The 20,443-nt window shown below is 50.7% G+C and overlaps 6 protein-coding genes across 6 annotated transcripts; 3 read left to right on the plus strand and 3 right to left on the minus strand.

Moving 5' to 3' along the window:
• Positions 1-606: 606 nt before the first annotated feature.
• Positions 607-2,542, minus strand: N7443_007838 (uncharacterized protein; the record flags this gene model as incomplete). The annotated part of the gene is made up of 5 exons (XM_056887894.1): positions 607-1,590; positions 1,641-1,750; positions 1,807-2,128; positions 2,187-2,367; positions 2,430-2,542. The coding sequence occupies 5 exons, from the start codon at positions 2,540-2,542 to the stop codon at positions 607-609; spliced, it is 1,710 nt and encodes a 569-aa protein (XP_056739585.1).
• Positions 2,543-3,123: 581 nt separating this feature from the next.
• N7443_007839 (uncharacterized protein) lies at positions 3,124-4,695 on the plus strand (the record flags this gene model as incomplete). Its single annotated transcript, XM_056887895.1, has 2 exons — positions 3,124-4,121; positions 4,176-4,695. 2 exons carry the CDS (start codon positions 3,124-3,126, stop codon positions 4,693-4,695), a joined length of 1,518 nt encoding a protein of 505 aa, XP_056739586.1.
• A 676-nt stretch (positions 4,696-5,371) lies between these two features.
• N7443_007840 (uncharacterized protein) lies at positions 5,372-9,412 on the minus strand (the record flags this gene model as incomplete). Its single annotated transcript, XM_056887896.1, has 2 exons — positions 5,372-8,818; positions 8,918-9,412. The coding sequence occupies 2 exons, from the start codon at positions 9,410-9,412 to the stop codon at positions 5,372-5,374; spliced, it is 3,942 nt and encodes a 1,313-aa protein (XP_056739587.1).
• Positions 9,413-10,765: 1,353 nt separating this feature from the next.
• N7443_007841 (putative MFS transporter) lies at positions 10,766-13,099 on the minus strand (the record flags this gene model as incomplete). The annotated part of the gene is made up of 4 exons (XM_056887897.1): positions 10,766-10,953; positions 11,015-11,645; positions 11,714-12,831; positions 12,895-13,099. The coding sequence occupies 4 exons, from the start codon at positions 13,097-13,099 to the stop codon at positions 10,766-10,768; spliced, it is 2,142 nt and encodes a 713-aa protein (XP_056739588.1).
• Positions 13,100-17,212: 4,113 nt separating this feature from the next.
• N7443_007842 (nuclear transport factor 2 family protein) lies at positions 17,213-17,837 on the plus strand (the record flags this gene model as incomplete). Its single annotated transcript, XM_056887898.1, has 2 exons — positions 17,213-17,616; positions 17,690-17,837. The coding sequence occupies 2 exons, from the start codon at positions 17,213-17,215 to the stop codon at positions 17,835-17,837; spliced, it is 552 nt and encodes a 183-aa protein (XP_056739589.1).
• Positions 17,838-18,526: 689 nt separating this feature from the next.
• N7443_007843 (TMEM165/GDT1 family protein) lies at positions 18,527-20,252 on the plus strand (the record flags this gene model as incomplete). The annotated part of the gene is made up of 3 exons (XM_056887899.1): positions 18,527-19,129; positions 19,190-20,129; positions 20,185-20,252. The coding sequence occupies 3 exons, from the start codon at positions 18,527-18,529 to the stop codon at positions 20,250-20,252; spliced, it is 1,611 nt and encodes a 536-aa protein (XP_056739590.1).
• Between the last annotated feature and the right edge of the window lie 191 nt (positions 20,253-20,443).

Genomic DNA, 20,443 nt, shown 5'->3' on the forward strand with positions numbered 1-20,443 from the left:
CCATGGCACGGCTCTGCGATCTTTTTCTAGCACGATCTACTACTTATTCAGATATTTCATTGTTCGCGATCAACGTCATATGATCTAAATTGCTAGCCCATCCGGGCCGCGCCACCCGACATGAGCCTGAAAGATGCTAGTGGCCAGTAGTGTTGCAAATTTAAATCCATGTCAAAAAGGAAGGAGCGTAATGGCGCCCTCTTCTGGAGGATTGTAATTTGGTTGTGCATGTCCGAAGGGATAGAAAACCCCATATGACGACTGGTGCTGCTGGCCTTGACTCTGCAACTTCAAACTTGGACCTTGGGGCAATTCTGGGATAGTCCACAATCAATGGGCAATCAAGGGAATACTAAGTGCATAATTTAGTGAACAGTTGTCTCATACCGCAGGAAGGGATTTGGAACCCCTTCATAGTCTTGGAATATGATGTCGAGGCGGAAAACGGTAAGGAGATGAAGTTGGAAAGAGGGAAAGAGGAAGGGAAAGAAAGGAGAAGGAGGTGAGCCAGGTTGGCACACAAATAAGAAAGTCAACGAATACGCGAAAAACAGCGTCGCTGGTCTCAATTGAAATCTCATTACATCAATTTTCAATTTCTTCAGTTCACCCAAACCGATTTGCCCTGGGGCCCTTTACCACGCCTTGGCCCATGACAAGCTCCTTATCAACACCGTTAACCCCCATAGTTGCCGTCTCTAGAAGGGCGTCAGCCAAATAGGCACCACTAAACTTGAATCTTGCATAACCATCCTCGGGGTTCGTGATCCCATCCGCAGCATATTCTCGGCTTTCAAGGCCAGGATACCTTTCACCCAATTCCTGTCCTTGAACCTTGTTCATATATGCTGCGATTCCACCTTTCTGCCAAAGTCGGCTGAACTCTTCGACAGCACGTCTCTGGCCCTGGAGAGCCCAGATGGGCTGGACATGCCATACGACACCGTACTTCTTCGCGCTCTCCCATGGGAACTCTTTGACTTCCTCTGCAGTCCATCCAGCCTTCAACCAGTCATAGCCGCCCGTGTATCCGAATCCAAACTTTCGGTCGTGATGGACCTTCCGGACTGCCAAGTGAAAGGCCTCGATATCGGACTTGACGGGATAGTCCATGCGAGACCAGGTTATCTCCCCAAGGCCTGCTGCGAGTAATGCACGGCTTACAACGGCTTCTACATCCGGTGCCCATCGATAGGACCCCTCAGGCGTGCGAGGAAGATCCCAATCGAAGAACAAACTAGCCATGAGAGGTTGCGGAATATGCTTTGCAGCAATAGCCCGCCTTTCATGAAGAGACGGCGTAGAAATCTGGGTGGTGACTTCAGCAATCGCCGCTTTGTATGCTTGTAAGCTGCCTGGCGAGGACTTGGCGATAGCTGACACGGCATCATCAAATGTCTTCAAGTCGGCTAAAACAAGCCACGCCTTCTGTGCGGACAGAACATCCTCTCCGTTGAGCAAGGCGGTCGAAAGCACCTTTGCTAGTGGCTCAACATCTTTCGTAGCACCCAAGACCCAGGCATGATCTCGCGTGTCAATTACAGAGCTGATATAGCTGGAATGGTCGGTATCACATCGACACATCAGGATCTTGAAGAAGATTAGCCAATGCAACTCCCGTATCATGGAGCCTGGCTTACAGTTTCAGCACCCATAATGTCGATCTGCATCCGAGCAGCGGTCAGTCGAGAGAGGTACTCGCTGGTCGGAACGACGGTTCGGCCTTCACCCGTGGTGAATTTCTTAGCTCCTGCAAATACGATCAGCTGCCCGGCTATTCGCCTCTTGAGGACAAATCCAGCCTACCGATGGCCAGGTCATCCAAGTGAAACATTGCCACGCCTGCTTCGACGAAAGCACGCGTCAGCTTCATGGTATGCGTGATACCGCCGAAGCCCATGTCTCCATCTGCGACAATCGGCGTAAGGAAATCCCAGTTATCAAGAGTTTCCCTTTCTTCTTTGGGATACAGGAAACGGAATTGGCGCTGGCGTTGGTCTTGCCATTGCTGCGAGCGGAAGATCTTGTTCACAGTCTCAGGAACCGTGTCCCAAGGATAATCCGCATGATCCATTCCTGGTTGGCTCACTCGAGAATAGCCGCACAATGCACCCGACACATATACTGTCTGCACCATGGGTGCTGTCAGGTCGCGACACTTTTTTGCAGAACTTCCCACTACATACCTGCTGATACTTCGCCATGACACCAGCTTGAAGTGGGTCAGTGCATCCGAACGTCAGATCACAGGTGCCACTTTCATTATGCTCGTTCATTTGTTCCCACAGCTTCAAAGCCATATCGCTTGAAGGATAATGCTGCTTGATGGAGCTGCGAAGGGCGGCAATCCGCTCTGCTGGATACGGTCTGCGCCATTCCATCATCAGAAAGCGTTATAAGAGACTTAAAGAGAGTTCACCATGACATACCGCTTCAGCTGTCGCTGTTTCACGCTGGAATCCCACCATGCTTTGATGTCGGCGACATCTTTGTCGAAGATCGCCTGTTCGGCATCAAGGGAGAGGTTGCTTTGAGGCATCATATGAAACGCTTTATTTCGAGACTTAGAGACAATTCAGATGCAATGAGAGATTTGATTGACCTACAGAAAGATAACTTGACCTGTATGACTACTTTACAGCGACATAATAAGTCGCATTCATCCGGCTACGCCAAGACCCCCTCCTCGACTAGGCCCCTAAACCGTCCCCAAACCCAGTGTATCCTATGCCGACATACGGTGTTACAGTCCGAAACATTGAAGCATACTGCATCACAAAATGATTGATAGGACGGTGTCCGATATGAACAGGGACCCGTGCGAGGACCTCCAAGTGGGTCGGCCGTTCGGACTCGCTAGGACTTTGTGATTCCTAGTTGTCCGATGAACCCCGCACGATAGCTACCTGCCGGCATATCCATGACGGGCGCTGAACACGCTATCTCTGAGTCTAGAACATGACTGTAATTTGCAATTATGGTCCGGAAAGGAAAGCTTGTCGTGTAGAAACCCGAACACTGGAATATCTTACCTAGCTGGTTTCCCACATGGCAAAGAATGATAAGCCTGTGAGAATCAATTTCTCTGCATTCAATTATTGGAAATCTTCGAGTTCTATCAAAATGAACATCCGAGCTGAAACACCTCCTCGGGTACATATAAATCTCCAACGGGGCTGGCCATCAACCCGCCTTCTTCCCACACAAGCGCTGCTCGCTGCGGCGGATGCGACTCTCCAAAACACCACTCGTGCAAGCGAGTCCATGTTATATGGGCCGGGACTCGGGGATCCTGCTTTACGAAATGGCATGACAAAATGGCTCTCGCAGCTTTACCGCTTACGATCCCCGCCGGTCACTCAATGTCCTCCCACGAACGCCAAGGGCGGAGTTCAAGAATATCACGCAGAATCTATCTCATCAGAGAGGATATGCATTACGAATGGTGCATCCGGCAATCTCGCCTCTGTAATGGCCGCATTCACAGATCCGGTCTATACGCGCCGAGTATGGATGGTCGAGCCGACATATTTCTTGGCGTGCACGATCTTCGAAGACGCGGGTTTCCAAGATCGTTTAGTCGGAGTCCCTGAAGATGAACAAGGTCTGGACGTTGAGCTTCTGAGAGCTCAAATCGAGGTCGTGGACCAGCAGGAATATGCCAATACTTCACCCTCCAAACAGACGGAAAATCTCAAAGGACCACCGCAATATGAAAAGCTATATCGACACGTTATCTATCTTGTTCCAACATTCAGCAATCCAAGTGCCAAGACATACACTATTAAGCGGCGGGAAGCTCTGATTCGTCTCGCTCGCGAAACTGACGCTTTGGTAGTCACCGATGATTGTTACGATTTTCTATCATGGACAGTCAACTCTGAAGCTCGGGGTAATGGGGAGATATGTAGTGTCAAACCCCACGACCAAGACCCAGAGTGTTCATCATTACCGCCTCCCCCGCCACCGAGGATGGTCGATATTGATGCTTCTTTACCGGGAGGCGATCTCGAGTGGGGTAATGCTGTTAGCAATGGATCATTCTCCAAGGTAATTGGGCCTGGAATGCGGTGCGGGTGGGCCGAAGCCACACCGGCATTTATCAAGCGATTGAACAAGACGTATGTTGAATCATTTTGAAACTTACTGAATGATTTTGCTAATAATATGACTAGAGGGCCAACTCTGTCTGGCGGAGCGCCAGGTCAATTTTCATCCGTATTGATCGAACACGTCTTAAGCACCGGAGCTCTAGAGTATCACATCCAGAACATTCTCGCTCCAACGTATCGAGACCGGTCTGTCGCTTTACAAAACGCGATCGAAGAGTTACTAGTGCCGCTTGGAGTTGAGATTGACATTGGCCGACCGTTCAAATATTCAAGTTGTCAGGCAGGGTCGAAAAGTCCTGAGAAGCTCTCTGGGGGTTTCTTTCTTTACATTACTTTTCCCGAAGGCGTGTCTGCAGACATAGTTGCTGCAGTGGCACTTAAAGAGTATAACCTGAGATTCCTGTCTGCTGGGGCGATGTGGGTTCGTGGTAGTATGTTGAAGTACGACAAGAAGCTTTTGGAGAGAGGTGCTAGACTGTGCTGGGCGTGGGAGGAGGCTGAGGTACTTGTGGAAGGAGTGGGAAGAATAAGAGACGTTCTCGTTGATCATCTGTTGCGGGGAAATGGTGTTTCTCAATTCTGAAAACATCAAAAGAGGGAATACCTTGATCAATGATTTTATTGTGCAAGTCCAGCTACTGGTAAAGTTGCCTACTGGGCTGTCAGGTGCAGCAGGCCGCCAATGTACATCAATAATCACTATACATGGATGTGGATATATGTAACCTCGCCGCTTACGAGCAAGTTATCTAAAAGTTACAATATAAAGCAACGCCTCAGGTATTTATAGATAAGTGATTTTACTAATTAAATAGCATTGCACCCATGCTCGCTAAGGCGCATTCCATTCGTATACAGGAAACCCCTCAGAGCCGGGATAGACAGAATCATATCATCACCAAAAACAAGCCGAAACATTCATGTTGGTCGTGTAAAAAAGGACGCCAAATCGTATAAAGTCCATTGTATGAACACGCGATCTCGTATGCAAGGCCGAGAAAGGAAATTTGAAGATGAAAAAAAGCACGTGCATTGTGTGGACTATATTGAATATGCTATGAACATGATCAAATGTAGTCGGACACAATGACGGGCTGTTAGGTAGAAAAAAGAAAAGATCAGGAACGTCACTGTGAGAGAAGATGAATGTGTCCTGGGGTATTTTCATGAAGGGAATATAAGGAGGACACTGAAATGTGTTCCAGCGAATGAAAAGGAGAAATTTGGGGTAAGATAAGGAAGCGAATTTTCAGATCAGATCAGGTTATCTGCCTTCGTTCACTCTCCATCCCATCCGTCTCCCACTCATCCAACAGCCGCGAGACTTCCCTAAATGACACAGGCTTGGTCAGGAACATATCCACGCCAGATGCCAGGGCCTCAGATTCATCTCGCGAACTGCTCAGTCCAGTGAGAGCAATGATGATAGCCGGCCCGCAGCCATCACGCTCTCGTTCAATTGCGCGGATTGCGCGAGTGGCTTCAAATCCGTTCATGACTGGCATTGAAATGTCCATGAAGATGACATCGAAGCCATTTGATACGCGCTCGACTGCTTCGACGGCTAATTTCCCGTTCTCAGCTGATGCGAGTTCGATGAGGTTGCGTTTCTTCATGAATGTCATCATGAGGTTCAGGTTGATGTAGTTGTCGTCGACGACTAGGACTCGTGCTAGTTTTGTGGAGCCGGTGTTATTCTCTCCGAGAGGTGGTGGGACGGGAGCTGCCGCGATGACCTCCGGTGGAGAGAAGATCACAGAAGGTGCAGCGGGTGGATTGGCCGCAAGGGAAGCTGCCCGACTACGGACAGCCTCTTTCAGAGACATGTTTGTATCGAAGGGGTTTTCGAACGATGCGCCAACAGGCGACGTTATTGCGGAACTTATTGGTGGTGTTCGCATGGGCATGTCCATTGGATTCTGAAGTACGGCAGTTGACGGACTGACAACTGTCGAGCGGGCGTTCTGGAAACATTTCGTCACGCACCGAGCTAGCTTGTGGGGACCACAAGGACGTCGAATAATGTTGACTGAAGAAGCAAGACCTAGCCATTCTGACTTTGCCTTGCTATAATCCTCGGCTTTGCTGCCCAAAATCAGGAGGGATGGCAATGTCGCCGAAAGTGCAACCTGTCGAAGGACGGGCAACTCGGATTCCTCCACGATAAGCATGTCCAGCGGAAGATAAGTCGGCCATGGCACGATTTCAACGCCAAACCATTCTCTCAAATATCGCCCAATCTCGGCCCAAGTAGAGTTTTCATCGATATGATCCGGGTCTGCACCCCAGATTGCAGCACGTCTACCGGGATATTTTTCACGGAGGGAGACGGTTTTCGCTAAAATCTCCCTTTGCTGGACTTGATGGCCATATGGTTCAACAGGTGGATCTTCTTCGCCGACGGGGCGGGCAAGAGGTAAAGACACGCGGACCATGGTGCCCTCACCAGGACGACTGCGGACACGGATGTTACCATTCAATGCCTTCACGAGACTTCGAACGATAGAAAGTCCCAGTCCTGTTCCCACTGCGAGAGAATTTTCCTGAGCGAAAGGCGTATAGAGACGATCGCGCAGGAATTCTTCCGAGATACCCCGGCCAGTATCCGTAACTGTCAACGTAACCAGATCCTCTAAGCCCTGTCTCCGAGATCGGCCTTCAGAATGACTCGAAGCTTCGAGACTCAAGGTGACACGGCCTTCATCGGTGTATTTCATGGCATTTCCGAAAATGTTCATGATGATTCGTCGCAAGGCGCCTGGTTGTGTGCGATAGACCCAATCGCGATTAGCAATATCGATCATCACTTCTACCTTGCTTGTTGTCAAAGCTTTGGGCGTGTTTTGAGACAACACAACCGGCAAGTCGGCTGCTGCGGTAGAACTCTGACCATACGCAAGGCCCAGAGTGATACCCTCCACAACCTCTTCGGCTACAATTGAAAGGTCTGTCGCGATATACGTGTCGAGATGAGAAGCCAATCTGTCCGTTCCTTTGAAATCGAGCGGTGATTCCTTCTTTCGTTTCATCGATCGCCATGTTCGTTCAAGCGACACAACCTTACTAAAATCAAGGACCTGGTTCATCGTATCAAGCAGAGTTCTGCCACAGGCACAGAGTGTTTCCAACAATGAGTCTTGGAACTCATCCAGTTTTGTACTGTTCAAAAACTCCGCCGCGGCTAAAATGCCATGCAATGGACTGCGCAACTCATGTGAAATACTGCCTATGAAGTCTCCCTTCTGCCGATCTGCGATCAGTGACTCAACCCGGCTGTACTCGGCCATAATGGATGATCCAAACCCAAGAACAGAGCTTACTTCGACGGCAGAAGTGAAGACCTGGGTCTCAACAGTCGTCCAGCAGAAACAGCCCGCGAACCACTGCGAACTGACAGCATTCCACAGCGGCACGAACATGATCTGCGTGGCTCCGGGGAAGTATTGATTGAGCATTGAGTTCTCTGCCGCCTTGTGTCTCTTGCCTAGAGGTTTTGCAGCATCGACTGACTGCGCACCACCATGCGGTGATTGGAGAGTGTTGAATGTCGGATTATCCCGGGGTCGTTGATCATCGTCATCAGAAGTCGAAATCAAGCCGTCGCGGTGTAGGGACCACAGCTTGCCTTGGGGATAACGTCGAAGGAGTTGACGCAAGAAAGTCCGATCCACACGGGCAGGTGGTGGAGCTATGGAGCCGGCTCTTGGGGCAAATGGATCATCGTTGGTGGACATCGAGAGAACGGTCGCAGGGCCGCTGTTTTCGTTCATTGAGCAATCACTGCCGCTTTCACCGTCCATTAATGGAGTCTGCGTTGCCTCTAGGAAAAGCACACCGCCATCGTCGCTTAGGTCGAGACTCTCGCGGAGCAAGTTTGCAGCTCGCCGGAAACACCATGAATTTCCGTGTGAATCATCTGGGGGGAGCCGGTTGCGACTGCTGTTCGTTATCCATTCTGGCAAGGAGCTTCCGACTCCTGAGGCTCCTCCACCAGACACTGTGTTTTCGAATTTTGTGTTGTAGCCGCCGGGGCTTAGCGAACGCGAGTCATTGCTGAGAGAACGGATATTCGGCGGACTTTGCGATGCCATTTGAGAGGCACTATCTTGACTGTTGCTTCCATTAAACCGCTCATTCGGTGGGCTTGTCAATGCTGTCCATGATACGTTGTCTTGACTGTTGCTCCCATTACACCGGTCATTCAGAGGACTGTTTGAGGCCATCTGAGACGTATTCTCTTGACTCTGGCGACGCTGGTACTCATCCGAGCCAGTGGCACGGTTGTGAGTCGAAGGAGTTTCGGAAACGGGTGGGCAGCTATTGGCCCGTGAACCATCGATGCTATTCACAAAACTTGAGCTCCCGTCCACAAAATAGCTCAATCCTCTTGAAAGACGAGCGGCTCGACGACCCTCCGAGGCCTGGCGACAAATTTTCATATAATCCATCACCAAAAACGACAAAGATCCCAGCGTATCCCGTTCCAACTCCCCGAGTTCGTCGCGCGGCTTGGTATCCAATACGAAGAAACATCCCAGGTTGATTCGGTTCTCGGTCGTCAAGGGGGTCCCGGCAAAGAATCGAAAATGCGGAGGCCCTGCAACAAAGCTCGATTTGTTATATCGTTCATTTTCGGCCAGGTCATTCACGACGAGGTGAGGATAGGAAGGAGTTTCGCGATCCGAGGGTGGTAATGCAACGACGTCCTGTTACTGCCGGTCAAACACATTGTCGCGGAGGCAAATCGCGGCGAAATGCGGCGAAGGAATTGGTCGTAACAACTTTCAAGGTCAACTTCAACTTACCTGGCAGCATTTCCATCCCTTCTTACTCGCACTGGATCCCAGCCAAAGCTCATCATCGTTCTTGTGTATAGAATTATCATTGAGATTCACAGATTGAGTGGCCTCGGCAAGAATGAACTGCGTATCTCGATCAAATACGCAAATCATCGCACGCTCCACATTCAGTCTCAGCGCCGCCAGTTGACAAAAGGAGGTGAGGGTATTGTTCGACGATCCCAGAATCAACGTCTCCGGTCCAGCAGCCGTAGACGGCCGCGACGTGGCGCTGCTGTTCGACGCACCAGAATCGTCCGTGCCGGGCTGCGTGTCTGGGGATCCAATAGAGCTACCGCTCCTGCTCGATCCATTGCCTGCTGGCGGTACATCTTCGCCTGAGGGTAGCCATGATGGGACGACGCTGGGAACACCGGAGGGGCGGTAAAAGCGGTAGAGTTCTCGCACCCTGCGATCCGCGCTGTGCGCAGAGCTCGCCCTAGAAGTAGAAGGAGCTTCCATAATTCACCGCTAGCGCCGGAGAAGGGTGGATGCAGTGGTGCATCGTCAGACTCCGAGGGTGTGGCCAGGGGGAGGGGTGTTCGCAATCAAGATGAATCTGTAGGTCGGTAGATCGAGTTCTCAATTGGAATCAAGGTAGTATGAAGAAGGGAGTCTTTGAATGTTGAGGGCTATTAGGCGACAATCGCAACACGATCAGTCATCGAGCAGAGAATGGTTTGAGAGAAAAAAATGAGTGGCTCAAGACCTCCCCACCGCCCACCAGAGAGATACACATAATACAGAGAAGAAGGGGGAAGATCTCCAAATGTCAGGTGGAGCCGAAGGGGGTGAATGGTCCTAGTGATCTGGTTAGTTCCGGGGGAGCTGTTCATGCGCTGTGACTCGATCGGTGCGCCCTTTTCTTGCTCCACCACCACATCAGCCGGGCGTCCCTTTCCCGCGGGACTGGAGAGAGGTGCACCATCTGTGCATCTGTCTCAGAACGACGCAATTGAGCCTGTCATTGGAGGATCGGGATGATCAGACCCCTGAGTGCAATTGTGTGGTGGAGGTTGGCGTTGCCAAGGCGTCGGTGGGCTGCTTCTGTGTGGAAGAAGCAAGTGGCACGGTGGGACTACGATGCCGACATTTCACAAATAATCGGGTCAGGCACAATTTCGGTGGAGTCTTCACACTTTGCCTTCTTGAATTCTCGTTGGATCTTGAGAACCACTCAATCCCACCGTTGCCTATCCAGACACACTGTAGTTCCAGCGCTTTTTGCTCAATGTCAACAAGACCAGCCGAACTATACAACCTCTGCACTTCTAAGCCCCGACGTCACCGTACATTTCTCGACATGGAAAACGCCTAGCGCCGATTCTGTTGGCCCATTGCGTCGGTGGAGTATTTCAGAGTCTGTGATTCGTAAAACCTTGTATCCATAGCGCATACCATCCGTCGGTGGCGGTGGCGAGAAAACTGGACACTACTGTCCATCGTGTTAGCGCCCCCCACCAATAACATTACACATGATTTGGTACGTGGAGTTCAAGCCTCATCATGGCTTTAATCGAATGACATCGAATTGTGACTACATTTTATGACTACATTTTATGACTCTCATTCCATGACCATTCCCCACGATGAAGCCGCATGGTTCCGGTCCGGTGGTGAGATGCTCCTACGGTGTGGCTGATGTCGGTGTCGCGGCTAAGGAGGCAGACAAGTGCCAATGACGCAAACCGTGCGGGTTGGGCATCCACTCCGCCAGTCCAAAAATTGGTACCGAAAGCAACACGCATTCCATGACCTATGTAGATGAAGCTATCATATGCAGAAGAAATTCCCCAAAAAAAATGTCCCTGAAGATCAAAATCGCTCCATCAAGCGTTTGCGAACTGTCCACATGCGGGCCCGCTTGCCGTAAATGTACATCGGGATGGTCATGAGCAGGAAGAAGATCTGGATTCCGCCAATGGCTAGGAACACCACCCGGGAGCCATCGGATTGGAGCCAGTCTACAATGAAGAGGGAGAAAATTAAGCCGTGCAGCACGTCTAAATAACATGTTAGCTAGGGTTTGGGTGTTGAAAAACAGGGGGGAAGAGGTAAACATACTCTTGCTAAAGTTCAGCGTCACCAGGGCTTCGCCGGCGTACTGACGGTAACTGTCCACGCAGAAGGTAATGGCCGTGGTGCTACCGAGACAACACCCAAACGAGATCATTCCGAAGAAGATGGTGGGTACAATCCACGCATCCATCAGCTGTGCACTCCAGCCGAAACCCATCAATCCGACGACAGTCGAGATTGCGATGGGGATTGCCATCACCAGACGGAATTCGGGTTCGTAGATGCCGCCGTTGCGTCGGGTCATGAACTTGACAAGAATGTCCGAAACTTTGCCGGCCACAGCCGTACCAAGTAAACCACCGACAAACGGGGATATGTAAATGAGACCGGTCTGCAACGCAGTGAAGCCGTAGTGCTCACTACTTTCGTAGATAACCGCGACGGACTCGGATAGCACGATGAGCCATCCGACCGAGAGAGAGTAGATCGCTGTCGACCACAGCACGGATGGGTAGGCGAACAATATAAAAGGCCGAATCGCAATCTTGAACCAGCTGTCATGTGCGATTCGTCCATTCCATACCTTCAGTTGTTGAGTGTAGGGAATCTTGGGTCGTTCGCGAAGTCGGTTCGTGTAGTGCATAGACCCGGTGACGGGTCCGGGGAGTTCGATATACTGCGCGTCGGTGAAAGACCGTCACTTCGAGCTGACTCCATGTCGCTCGGGCTGGCAGGCGTGATGACAGCCGGCGGAGGGTGAAGAAGGCCGTCGTTTCTCTCTAAGGTGGGAGCTACATGTTCCGTAGAGATGCCGTCATGGGCAGTGGGTGTCTGTGGGGTATCAATGTTTTCTCCAGCATCGAGATGTTGCTTCTCGTTGTCGGCTTCATCCTCGACGAACCCAACATGCACATTCCTATTCCTTCTCGTAGGTCGGGGTGAGCCTTCTTTCGACTCTGTCGCTTCGTCGGGTAGCTGAAGATGTGGTTGACGACCGCGATGGAATCCATGACTGACAAGGTCCGACATGGTACGGTGCGTTCCCGGGCGTTTGTGAGAGCGGCGGGTGCGCGGACGGGGAGTACGATCCCAAAAGGTCTCAGGGACGAGGAAGAACAGCAAGAAGAAGAAGCAACCAACGATAATTGCAACGATCCAAAACACCCAGCGCCATCCAAGACTGCTAATGACCGCGGCACTGACCAGCGGGACCAAATTCTTTCCCCCGAGTAGCAACAACGTGTAGACGCCAACACGATATGCTCGCTCGTGCAAAAAGTAAATCTCGGCAATGGTAGCAGAGGGCAGACATTCTACCGGGCTGACCGCAATACCCTGGAAGATACGAGCAATCACCAAGCTCGTATAGTTCGGAGACAGAGCACACCAAACTGCGGAGATGACGAAAAGGATCGCCCCCAAGAGATAGACTGGGCGTTTACCAAAGAGAATCGCAGTTGGAGACATGATGACAGAGCCAATTCCAAGACCCAACATGTAGAGGCCAGTGGTGAGGGCAACTTGTTGTTTGGAAACATCGTAGGTATCAGCAACACTACTGAACCCTGCCGCCAAGATGGGTGTCATTCCTCCGCCGATCAAGCAGTAAAGTCCAAGAGATAACAAGGCACCATCTCTCTGCCATACAGGCCAGTTCAACGGATCATTGACCGAGTCATCGGGTTGCGGTTCCAGCAAGATCTGTCCATCGGCTGTTTTCTTTTGCTGGGGAGGTCCCCTGGATCGAGACGAAGAACGTGAAGGGGGGTTGGTGGAGGGGATGGACGAGGTGGAATGGCGTTCCGGCTGATGTCGCATACCCAGAGGTTCATTACGATGGGCTGAGAGAAGCAGAATAGTTCCTGCATTGCACCATGATATGTCAGCTCCACCTTTTCTCATACTTCATTTTCGATAGCACCTACCAGGCACTTCGTCGGTCTGCTTATCACTAAGGATTCCCAGCGTCGACTTCGATCGATAGGAGGTGGGCTCGTCCGTATTCCCTGAGGTCTTTTTGGAACCTCCGAAGAAGCGTCTCCATCGCGGTGTCTCCGCCTGCTGTGGGGTATTATGCCGACTCTTTGTATCCTCCACCACGGATGGTGGTGAGTCTTCGGGTGACTCCATGTCGAGATATTAGAGGTAGGAAACGCAAACAAGGTTGACAAAGGAAGTCAGCTGAAAGAAAAGACCATTAGCGAAGCTACTTAGGGCAGCCTAGGGCCAAGTGCAAAACGGGAGACTCACGTCTATCTGACACCGCCAAGTGCACGGATCAAGCCGGCCGTGTGGGCCGATAAGCTGCAAGATTCCAACAGAGGCAAATGCAGACCGCTGTAACAAAAATACGAGGATGTGTTGTGGGTGTTGAGTCACTCAAGAATAGGTCGCGGGGCAGAGTTGACGATGATCAGCGCTTGCGATAGAACCCAAGCAGCTGCAGAGGAAAAATCCCAGACATAGCTTTGTGTTGAAGGATTCAAGGGCCTAGGAGGCAAGGCAGCCACAATATATCGAGAGAGCAGAGGGGTATAGAGGGCAATAGATAGCGAGAGAAAGCGAGGAAGTTGTCACGGGGTTGAAGTGCAAGACAAAAAGATCGACATCTCTATGTGGCCAACGCTCCTAAGTTCCCCACAGAGGCGGTGAGCGGTGAGTTTGGAGATAACCATGGGAACTTCACTGACTAGGCATCTTTGGACCATTCCTCACTCATATTGTGTGATGCATCCTTTGATGGCCAGCACCGTGGCTCGCAGAACGACAGAGCTCATACATCGCATCCAGCAATATCGGAATCCGGTAGGCGCACGTTTTCGGCCGGACCTGCCGCCCAAGCACACCATGGCGTCTGGAGGCATCTCACTGGCCCAGTCAAAACCCCCGGATCCACCAGACCGCGCAAGATAAGGCGATCGCCCGGTGAAAACACGCGAAAACATGCGAAAACATGACTTCATGCATGAGCTGCGCGCGCGCTGAAGTTAAACCGAATGCGGCCGCCCATTCCTGAGCCCCCGCCTCGACCCCGGATTCTAGCTGGAATGGCTATGTCCCTCATCCTCTTACTCTAGAGTGGTTATGTGTTGTTTACTGTCCAGATGATCTCCCTGCCTTGGGTATAGTCATCTCAGCTGACTGTGGCAGGCGGCCTGCCGTCATCATGCAGTTGCCTGGTCGCGGGGTTGGGCTTGGAATTCATTCCTCCCGGTGGACCGTGTACGACCTTTAGTTCGACCACATGTGTCCATGTGCTCGGAACTGCGAGTGTCATCACTCGGTCTGCATTTGACTGTTAATCCGTGTTTGTCTCGAATTTTCGGTCAGTCGGGTAGTTGATTAATCGAGATCGAGGCGTTGCTTGTGTGTACGGATGACGCATTTGCGCGATGTCGCTGCAAAGAGGCGGGGAATTCGCGCAGATAAATACCGATTTTTATGGCCCCATGCAACTGTCTAGTCCCGAGATAGCCGCCGCTGTACGCGCAACTGCAGACCTGAGCGGAACACATGCAGCCACCACACGCAATCACGCGCTGTATCATGTCCGGCCAGCCAACGTTCTCAGCGGCATACATAATGGGTATATAGACAGTCTAGTTGGGATCGCTTCCTCTTGCTTTCCGGGCTCGCTACATGTAGTGTCTAACTAGCAGTCCATATTTGTATTCAAAAGAAAGAAAGCGTGGCCATTAACAAGAAAAAACATGAAGCTCCTAGAGAGTATACAGCGAGCTCGATAACCCTCCACTTTTGGAACAATGGCAAGAAATTTATCAGCCCGCTTCTTCTGCGCCGTCCCATTCCGGTTTTGAGAATGACGGGGATGAAGTAGCCGATAGAGTGCGCTTGCATGTGCATGCATCGGAATATTAATGGTTGGGTTTTCACCGACATACTCAAAGGTAATGGTGAAACCAGGCATCAGCGTCCGAGGCGGGCTTGAAGAGTTTTCTTAAGGAGAAAATTGACCGAACCGGCATCTTCTCGGTCAGTCGGGAACATGACAATTGCATATTGGACAGAGAACCACACAAGCTGCCTAGCCAGTTATAAATAATTGTGGCTGCAAGCTTGACATGAACTGGCGCATCGGTGAAAACCCCATGTCTGCATATAAGGACAAGATGTATTCTCGCTCCATTTGGAATCTAGCTGGCTGAACCGATGTAAGGTATCGAGCTGCCACCATCATGGGGAAAGGAACGAGATGTTGACGAAATATGCCAGTGAATGAGTGTAGGAACAATGGGAGGCAGCGTATTATATTGCGACAGGAATCATCGAGATCAACTTTTAGAACCTCAGGTTGATCGAAAATGGTATGGCAGACATGACCAGCGAGAAGATTCGAGGCCCAGTAAAGTGTCATGACATGTGCGTCTGCAATCTTGTTTGTCGTGATGTTTGTCGGGAATTTCCAATCAGCCTCGGTGCTCGCGATAGTGACTGCAAATTTCGACGCCCAGCTCGCCAACATCTTGATGACAGAACCAACCATTTTCTGGAGGCTCTGACGACAGCTCTGCTTTGCCTCCGGGCTCATTGGTAAATCCATGTTATCAATGCCTTGGTAGAGTGAGGGAAATTCCAGCAGAATGTCTATCAACAAGTCTTTTCGTGTCTTTGGATGTTGGCTCCAAGGCTCAGTCATCCACTTTTTGTCGCTAAGAACCAACTTCTTTCGCTCTTTAATCGCACATTGTGCCTATCCACCCCACATGTCAGCATTTTATTCACATCTTTGGGGTATGGGAGCGGCACATGATTAAGTCTCCCATCAACGAAAAGCCTATGAGCGGGGCCTGTAGCAAAGAACGAAGGTGGTTTGGAAGTGATTATAGCCAGATCTCCAGAATGGTGAATTGACCAGCTACGGTATTGTGCTTCCTGGTCCGTCAGATCCCCCCATACAAAGCCTGGATCGACCATATCAGCAAATACTCAACATGAAGCAAGACTTCCGTTTTGTTGATACCTCGTGTAGACTGAACACTCGCGCAGCGCCAAGAAGCTCGAGATTGTTCCCTCTTTGTGAGCTCAACGCTTTCCTCATTTGTTGCAGGGCAATCATGTGGAGCTTCGCCCCCTGTTGCTTCATCCAAATTTGAGCACCATCTTTGTTCGCAGCAGTCGCAAGTGCCAGCGCACAAAGAGCAGAGCGCAATACGCTCCCGTAAGGTAAGTTATCTCGAAGTACACTGATAGAGCCACCTAAGGCTTGCTGGGTATCGTCAAACAACGAAGAAAGGTGACAGTTTGGCATATAAGAGTCCCAAAACATTGCTTCAATTCCAACTTCGTGGCCGGTACGGCAAAAGCTGGACGACTTAACCAAAGCAGTGGATAAAATTGACTGTCTTTGGCCTATCACGGGTATATTCATTAGTTTGAAAAGGGGTGACTCGATTATCGCAAACCCCACCTGAAGAGAACCCTGCTCCGTTGTCATGTTCATAGTGGTGAATTACAAGAGTCTCGGCATAGGCTTCACAAGGAATGCAAGCTTTCCTGCATTGACCACACGAGGGCCGCTGTAGGTCACACTATATTTCCGAATTAACCGGGTAATTCTGGATATTGCCCGGCCTCGGGGTGCTATGCATGGATTTAGAATACTTACGCCCTTCTTGCGCCGTCTGCAGGTGCGACATGCCTTAGAACGCCCAGGAACACCAACCATTGGCAGCTAATACGTCTGGTGAATCATATATTATGGCGAGAACTCGTATCTGCAGTCTTAAAGCATAGACTGGTCGCAAATATTTGCTCTCCATTTGCTCTCTCATGCCTGTTATCAACATCAATTGATGTTGGGGGGGCGGTCAGACTCGGTGTCGCCCCTCTTGCTTGGCATGCAGGATACTAAGCCTCCTCAAGCTAATCCATAACGGGAACATTCGGCGCCGGCTGCATTTAGCTGAAAAAAACTATGCATACCGTGGGGGCCAAGCCTAAAAAACAGCAATATGGCCCTATCAACTCCTCATAACCAGCGCTGTATCGTTCTCTATGGCCCTTCGGTCTTACCTTCGAATCTCCGAGCAAGTACTTTATATATGACCAGAAGTAGCATGAGATCTTCACCTGGCAAGGCGATTCATGAGAGTGGTAGCCACTTCAAACAGGTATAAATAGGTCAGGCACCCTGCTGCAAAAAGAAGCAAGAAACACAAGCAACCCATCAACTCCTTTTTCTTCTCTTCATCAATTTTTAATTACTCAGACAAGACCTCCGTCATGAAGCTTGAGCACATCTACGTTGCTTTCTACTATCTTTTGAGTCTCCCTATTGCTATTGCTGGTCCATCCTGCTGCAGAGATGATATCTCCAGTGCCGCCTACCATGACCATATTCTGAATAATTACATCGCCATTTGGGCCGGGGATTCATCGCTTATTGGTAGCACTTTCCACTCAGATGTTGTACTTGAAATCGATCGCTTCCCTTCAGCATCTGGCAAAGGCAGCTCTATCATCCATGTGTCTAACAGAACGCAAATGACTGCCTTCGTTGAAAGATCACGAAGCGGATGGAAAGAATACTACTTTGAGCCGATCTCATCTGTCGCCGCAAATTTTTCAATTGCTGTTCGTTGGAGGATGCATGGAGTCATGGGATCTAATTTCACTTCTTTCTCTACGTAAGTTGAATCAGCCCCACGATGCTGCAATATTTTTGTCCATGCAGAACTGATCATTTCCCTGCCTACATAGGCCATTGAAAGCAGGGGATCATGTTACCTACAATGGAACCGACTTCCTTGTTCAGGATCACTGCACTGGTCTTATTCGGGAAGCCTACATCGCTTCGGATAATATTTCGTTCTTGCATGCAATGGGCTTGACGGCCATAACTGTTTAGAGATCATTAGGACGCCCAGGCTTTGGTCGTTGGCTCCAACGATTGAAGTGACAGTGAATGGTGACCTGGACCGAGAACAGTTGTTGTGTTGACTCAACACTTGCTGCATTATTCAAGAATCCCTTGGTCCACAAGAGGCATGTAAAAGTCTGTCGAAATGAAGATTGAGGGTCGCTCACAAATGGTGGGGATATTATAGACTAACGAAATGATTTTCGATTAGCAAATGAGTGTCTTGAGTACTTAGTCCACCAAATAGTCATTCAAATCGTCATGAGAATCGTAACAGAAGTGTAGACCCGCCGATCCGCGCCACGTTAATTGGGGCTGCTTGCGGTGGGGGGTCACGTGGACCCCTTTGCAGATGCAGCAACAACACAACAGCCTCTTTACGTTCGTTACATCTTCTCTTCGTTCCTTTTCTGCCATATTTGGTCTTAATTCTTCATTTTCCATACCTCTTTCGCAATTTTCGTCCACGAATTGCCCGACGGACTCGCCCGCACGCAGAATTTCGTTGCCTGGTCGTGTGAAGGCTTCGTGGCATCCTTGAAATTCAACTTTTTCCAGTCTTTTCCGGTCTCAACATCCCAGTTCATTTGACGGACCGATCCTTCATCTAAAATCCAATACTTTGACCGGACTCGCCGGCGTGCCACTCATTCTGCGGTATAAATCCGCCATTCACAATGAAGATCCACCTGTCCTCCCCGTTGATCCTTCTCCTCCTTCCCGCTCTTTCGGCAGCTGCTAGCATCAAACCCAGCAGCACACCCAGTCCTTCTGCTTCGCGAGGCTCTTATGACCTTACCTCGCGCTACGTGGATGCCGAATCGATCTCCAATAATGCCGCCAAAGGATCGCAGGACGTCCCGGTGGACGGCAAAGACGGAAGACCGCACGCGGGCCCATGGGTAGAGACTGGCGCAGAGCGAGATCGAAAGACCGCCAAGGGTAGTGATATTGACCCGGTCTCGACGAAATATGACTCCAAAATCCCCTCGTCGGAGCACCTCAGTACCGAAGAAGGAAAGATGATCCCGCACTCTAATGGCGGAGTCATGGACGATCCCAACCGTACGGGCCCTAGAGAGGGTACCAGAGGTACTGAAGGCGGCGTCTCGGAGAAGAAGAAAGAGAACTTATACAATGCGGAGAAGGTGCCCGGTGGTCCCAAGGAAGCCCTTCCGCTGCCGCATAGCGAGGAGCAGAAGCTGCCATCGGACAGTGACAGCGCCACTGGAACTGGCGGTCGCTCTGCTGATGGAGCTGGAACTTTGGGCATGTTGGAGGTATGAAGTGATTCTCAAAAACAGTATTTCCCAGCTAGTGATACTTACAACCGTATACAGAAACCCGCCGATCTCCCACAGAAGCCGCACGATATTCCCCACCCCAAGTCGCCTTCTCAGGCCAAGGACGACCCTCTTGCCATTGAGCATGGCTCCGGCGGCTCGGGTTCAAGCTCCTACCCCGGCTCGTATCCCAGCTCGTCGAGCACCTACGGACAAACCGCGACCTCGGTGGAAACCAGCGACGGACTACACTCTCTCCTTTTTTCGTTCACCATGATCATTGTCTCTGAGATTGGTGACAAGACCTTCCTTGTCGCTGCACTCATGGCTATGCGACATCCCCGCCTTGTTGTTTTCACCTCTGCATTCTCTGCCCTGGCTGTCATGACCGTTCTCTCTGCTGTTCTGGGCCATGCTGTTCCGACGCTGATCCCCAAGTCTGTCACCAAGTTCATGGCCGCCATTTTGTTCCTGATCTTCGGTGCCAAGATGTTGAAGGAAGGCCGCGAGATGTCCCCCGACGAGGGCGTCGGCGAGGAGATGCGTGAGGTCGAACAGGAGTTGGAAGAAAAGGAACAAGAGCAGATGCGCTTGGGTCGTCGCCGTTCCTCCGTCACTCCCCACAATTTGGAGGCTGGTCGTGCTGGAGGTCGCCCCAAGTCGCGCGGATCTGCCAACCGCCTGCCTTCTCCTCCGGAAAGCATCTCATCTTCTTCCTCGCGTGGCTCATCGCCCCGTCCTCAGCAGCGCTGGAACGATTTCTTGACCGGCGTCACCAACCTCTTTTCTCTTCTTCTCAGCCCTGCCTGGGTGCAGACTTTCGCCATGACTTTCCTCGGTGAATGGGGTGATCGCAGCCAGATCGCCACCATTGCCATGGCTGCTGGTCAAGATTACTGGTGGGTGACCATCGGAGCGACAATTGGCCACGGTATCTGTACTGCTGCTGCCGTCATCGGCGGACGGGCCATCGCTGGCCGTGTCAGCATGCGTGTTGGTATGTATTTAAACTCCGTCCTTCTGCTCTGTTCACAGGCTAATTATCATCCCAGTTACTCTTGGTGGCGCAACTGCGTTCCTGTTGTTCGGCATGATCTACCTGATCGAAGGTCTTTTCTAGAGCTGCATCGGACGGTTGGATTTTCTTGATTGTTTACGGTTTTGGGTGGTTGGTTTTCCATCGGTGTAAAAGTCAAATCAGTCTGTGACATAGCATTATTTAATAGATATAATCCGTGCTTGGCCCACGAAATGGCCATTTCTACAATGAATATGATGTTTGAAACATGATTAAGAAAAAGAAACCAGGGC

The sequence above is a fragment of the Penicillium atrosanguineum genome (genome assembly GCF_028827265.1).
Source record: "Penicillium atrosanguineum strain IBT 20685 chromosome Unknown utg000006l_segment0_segment0, whole genome shotgun sequence".
NCBI lineage: Eukaryota > Fungi > Ascomycota > Eurotiomycetes > Eurotiales > Aspergillaceae > Penicillium > Penicillium atrosanguineum.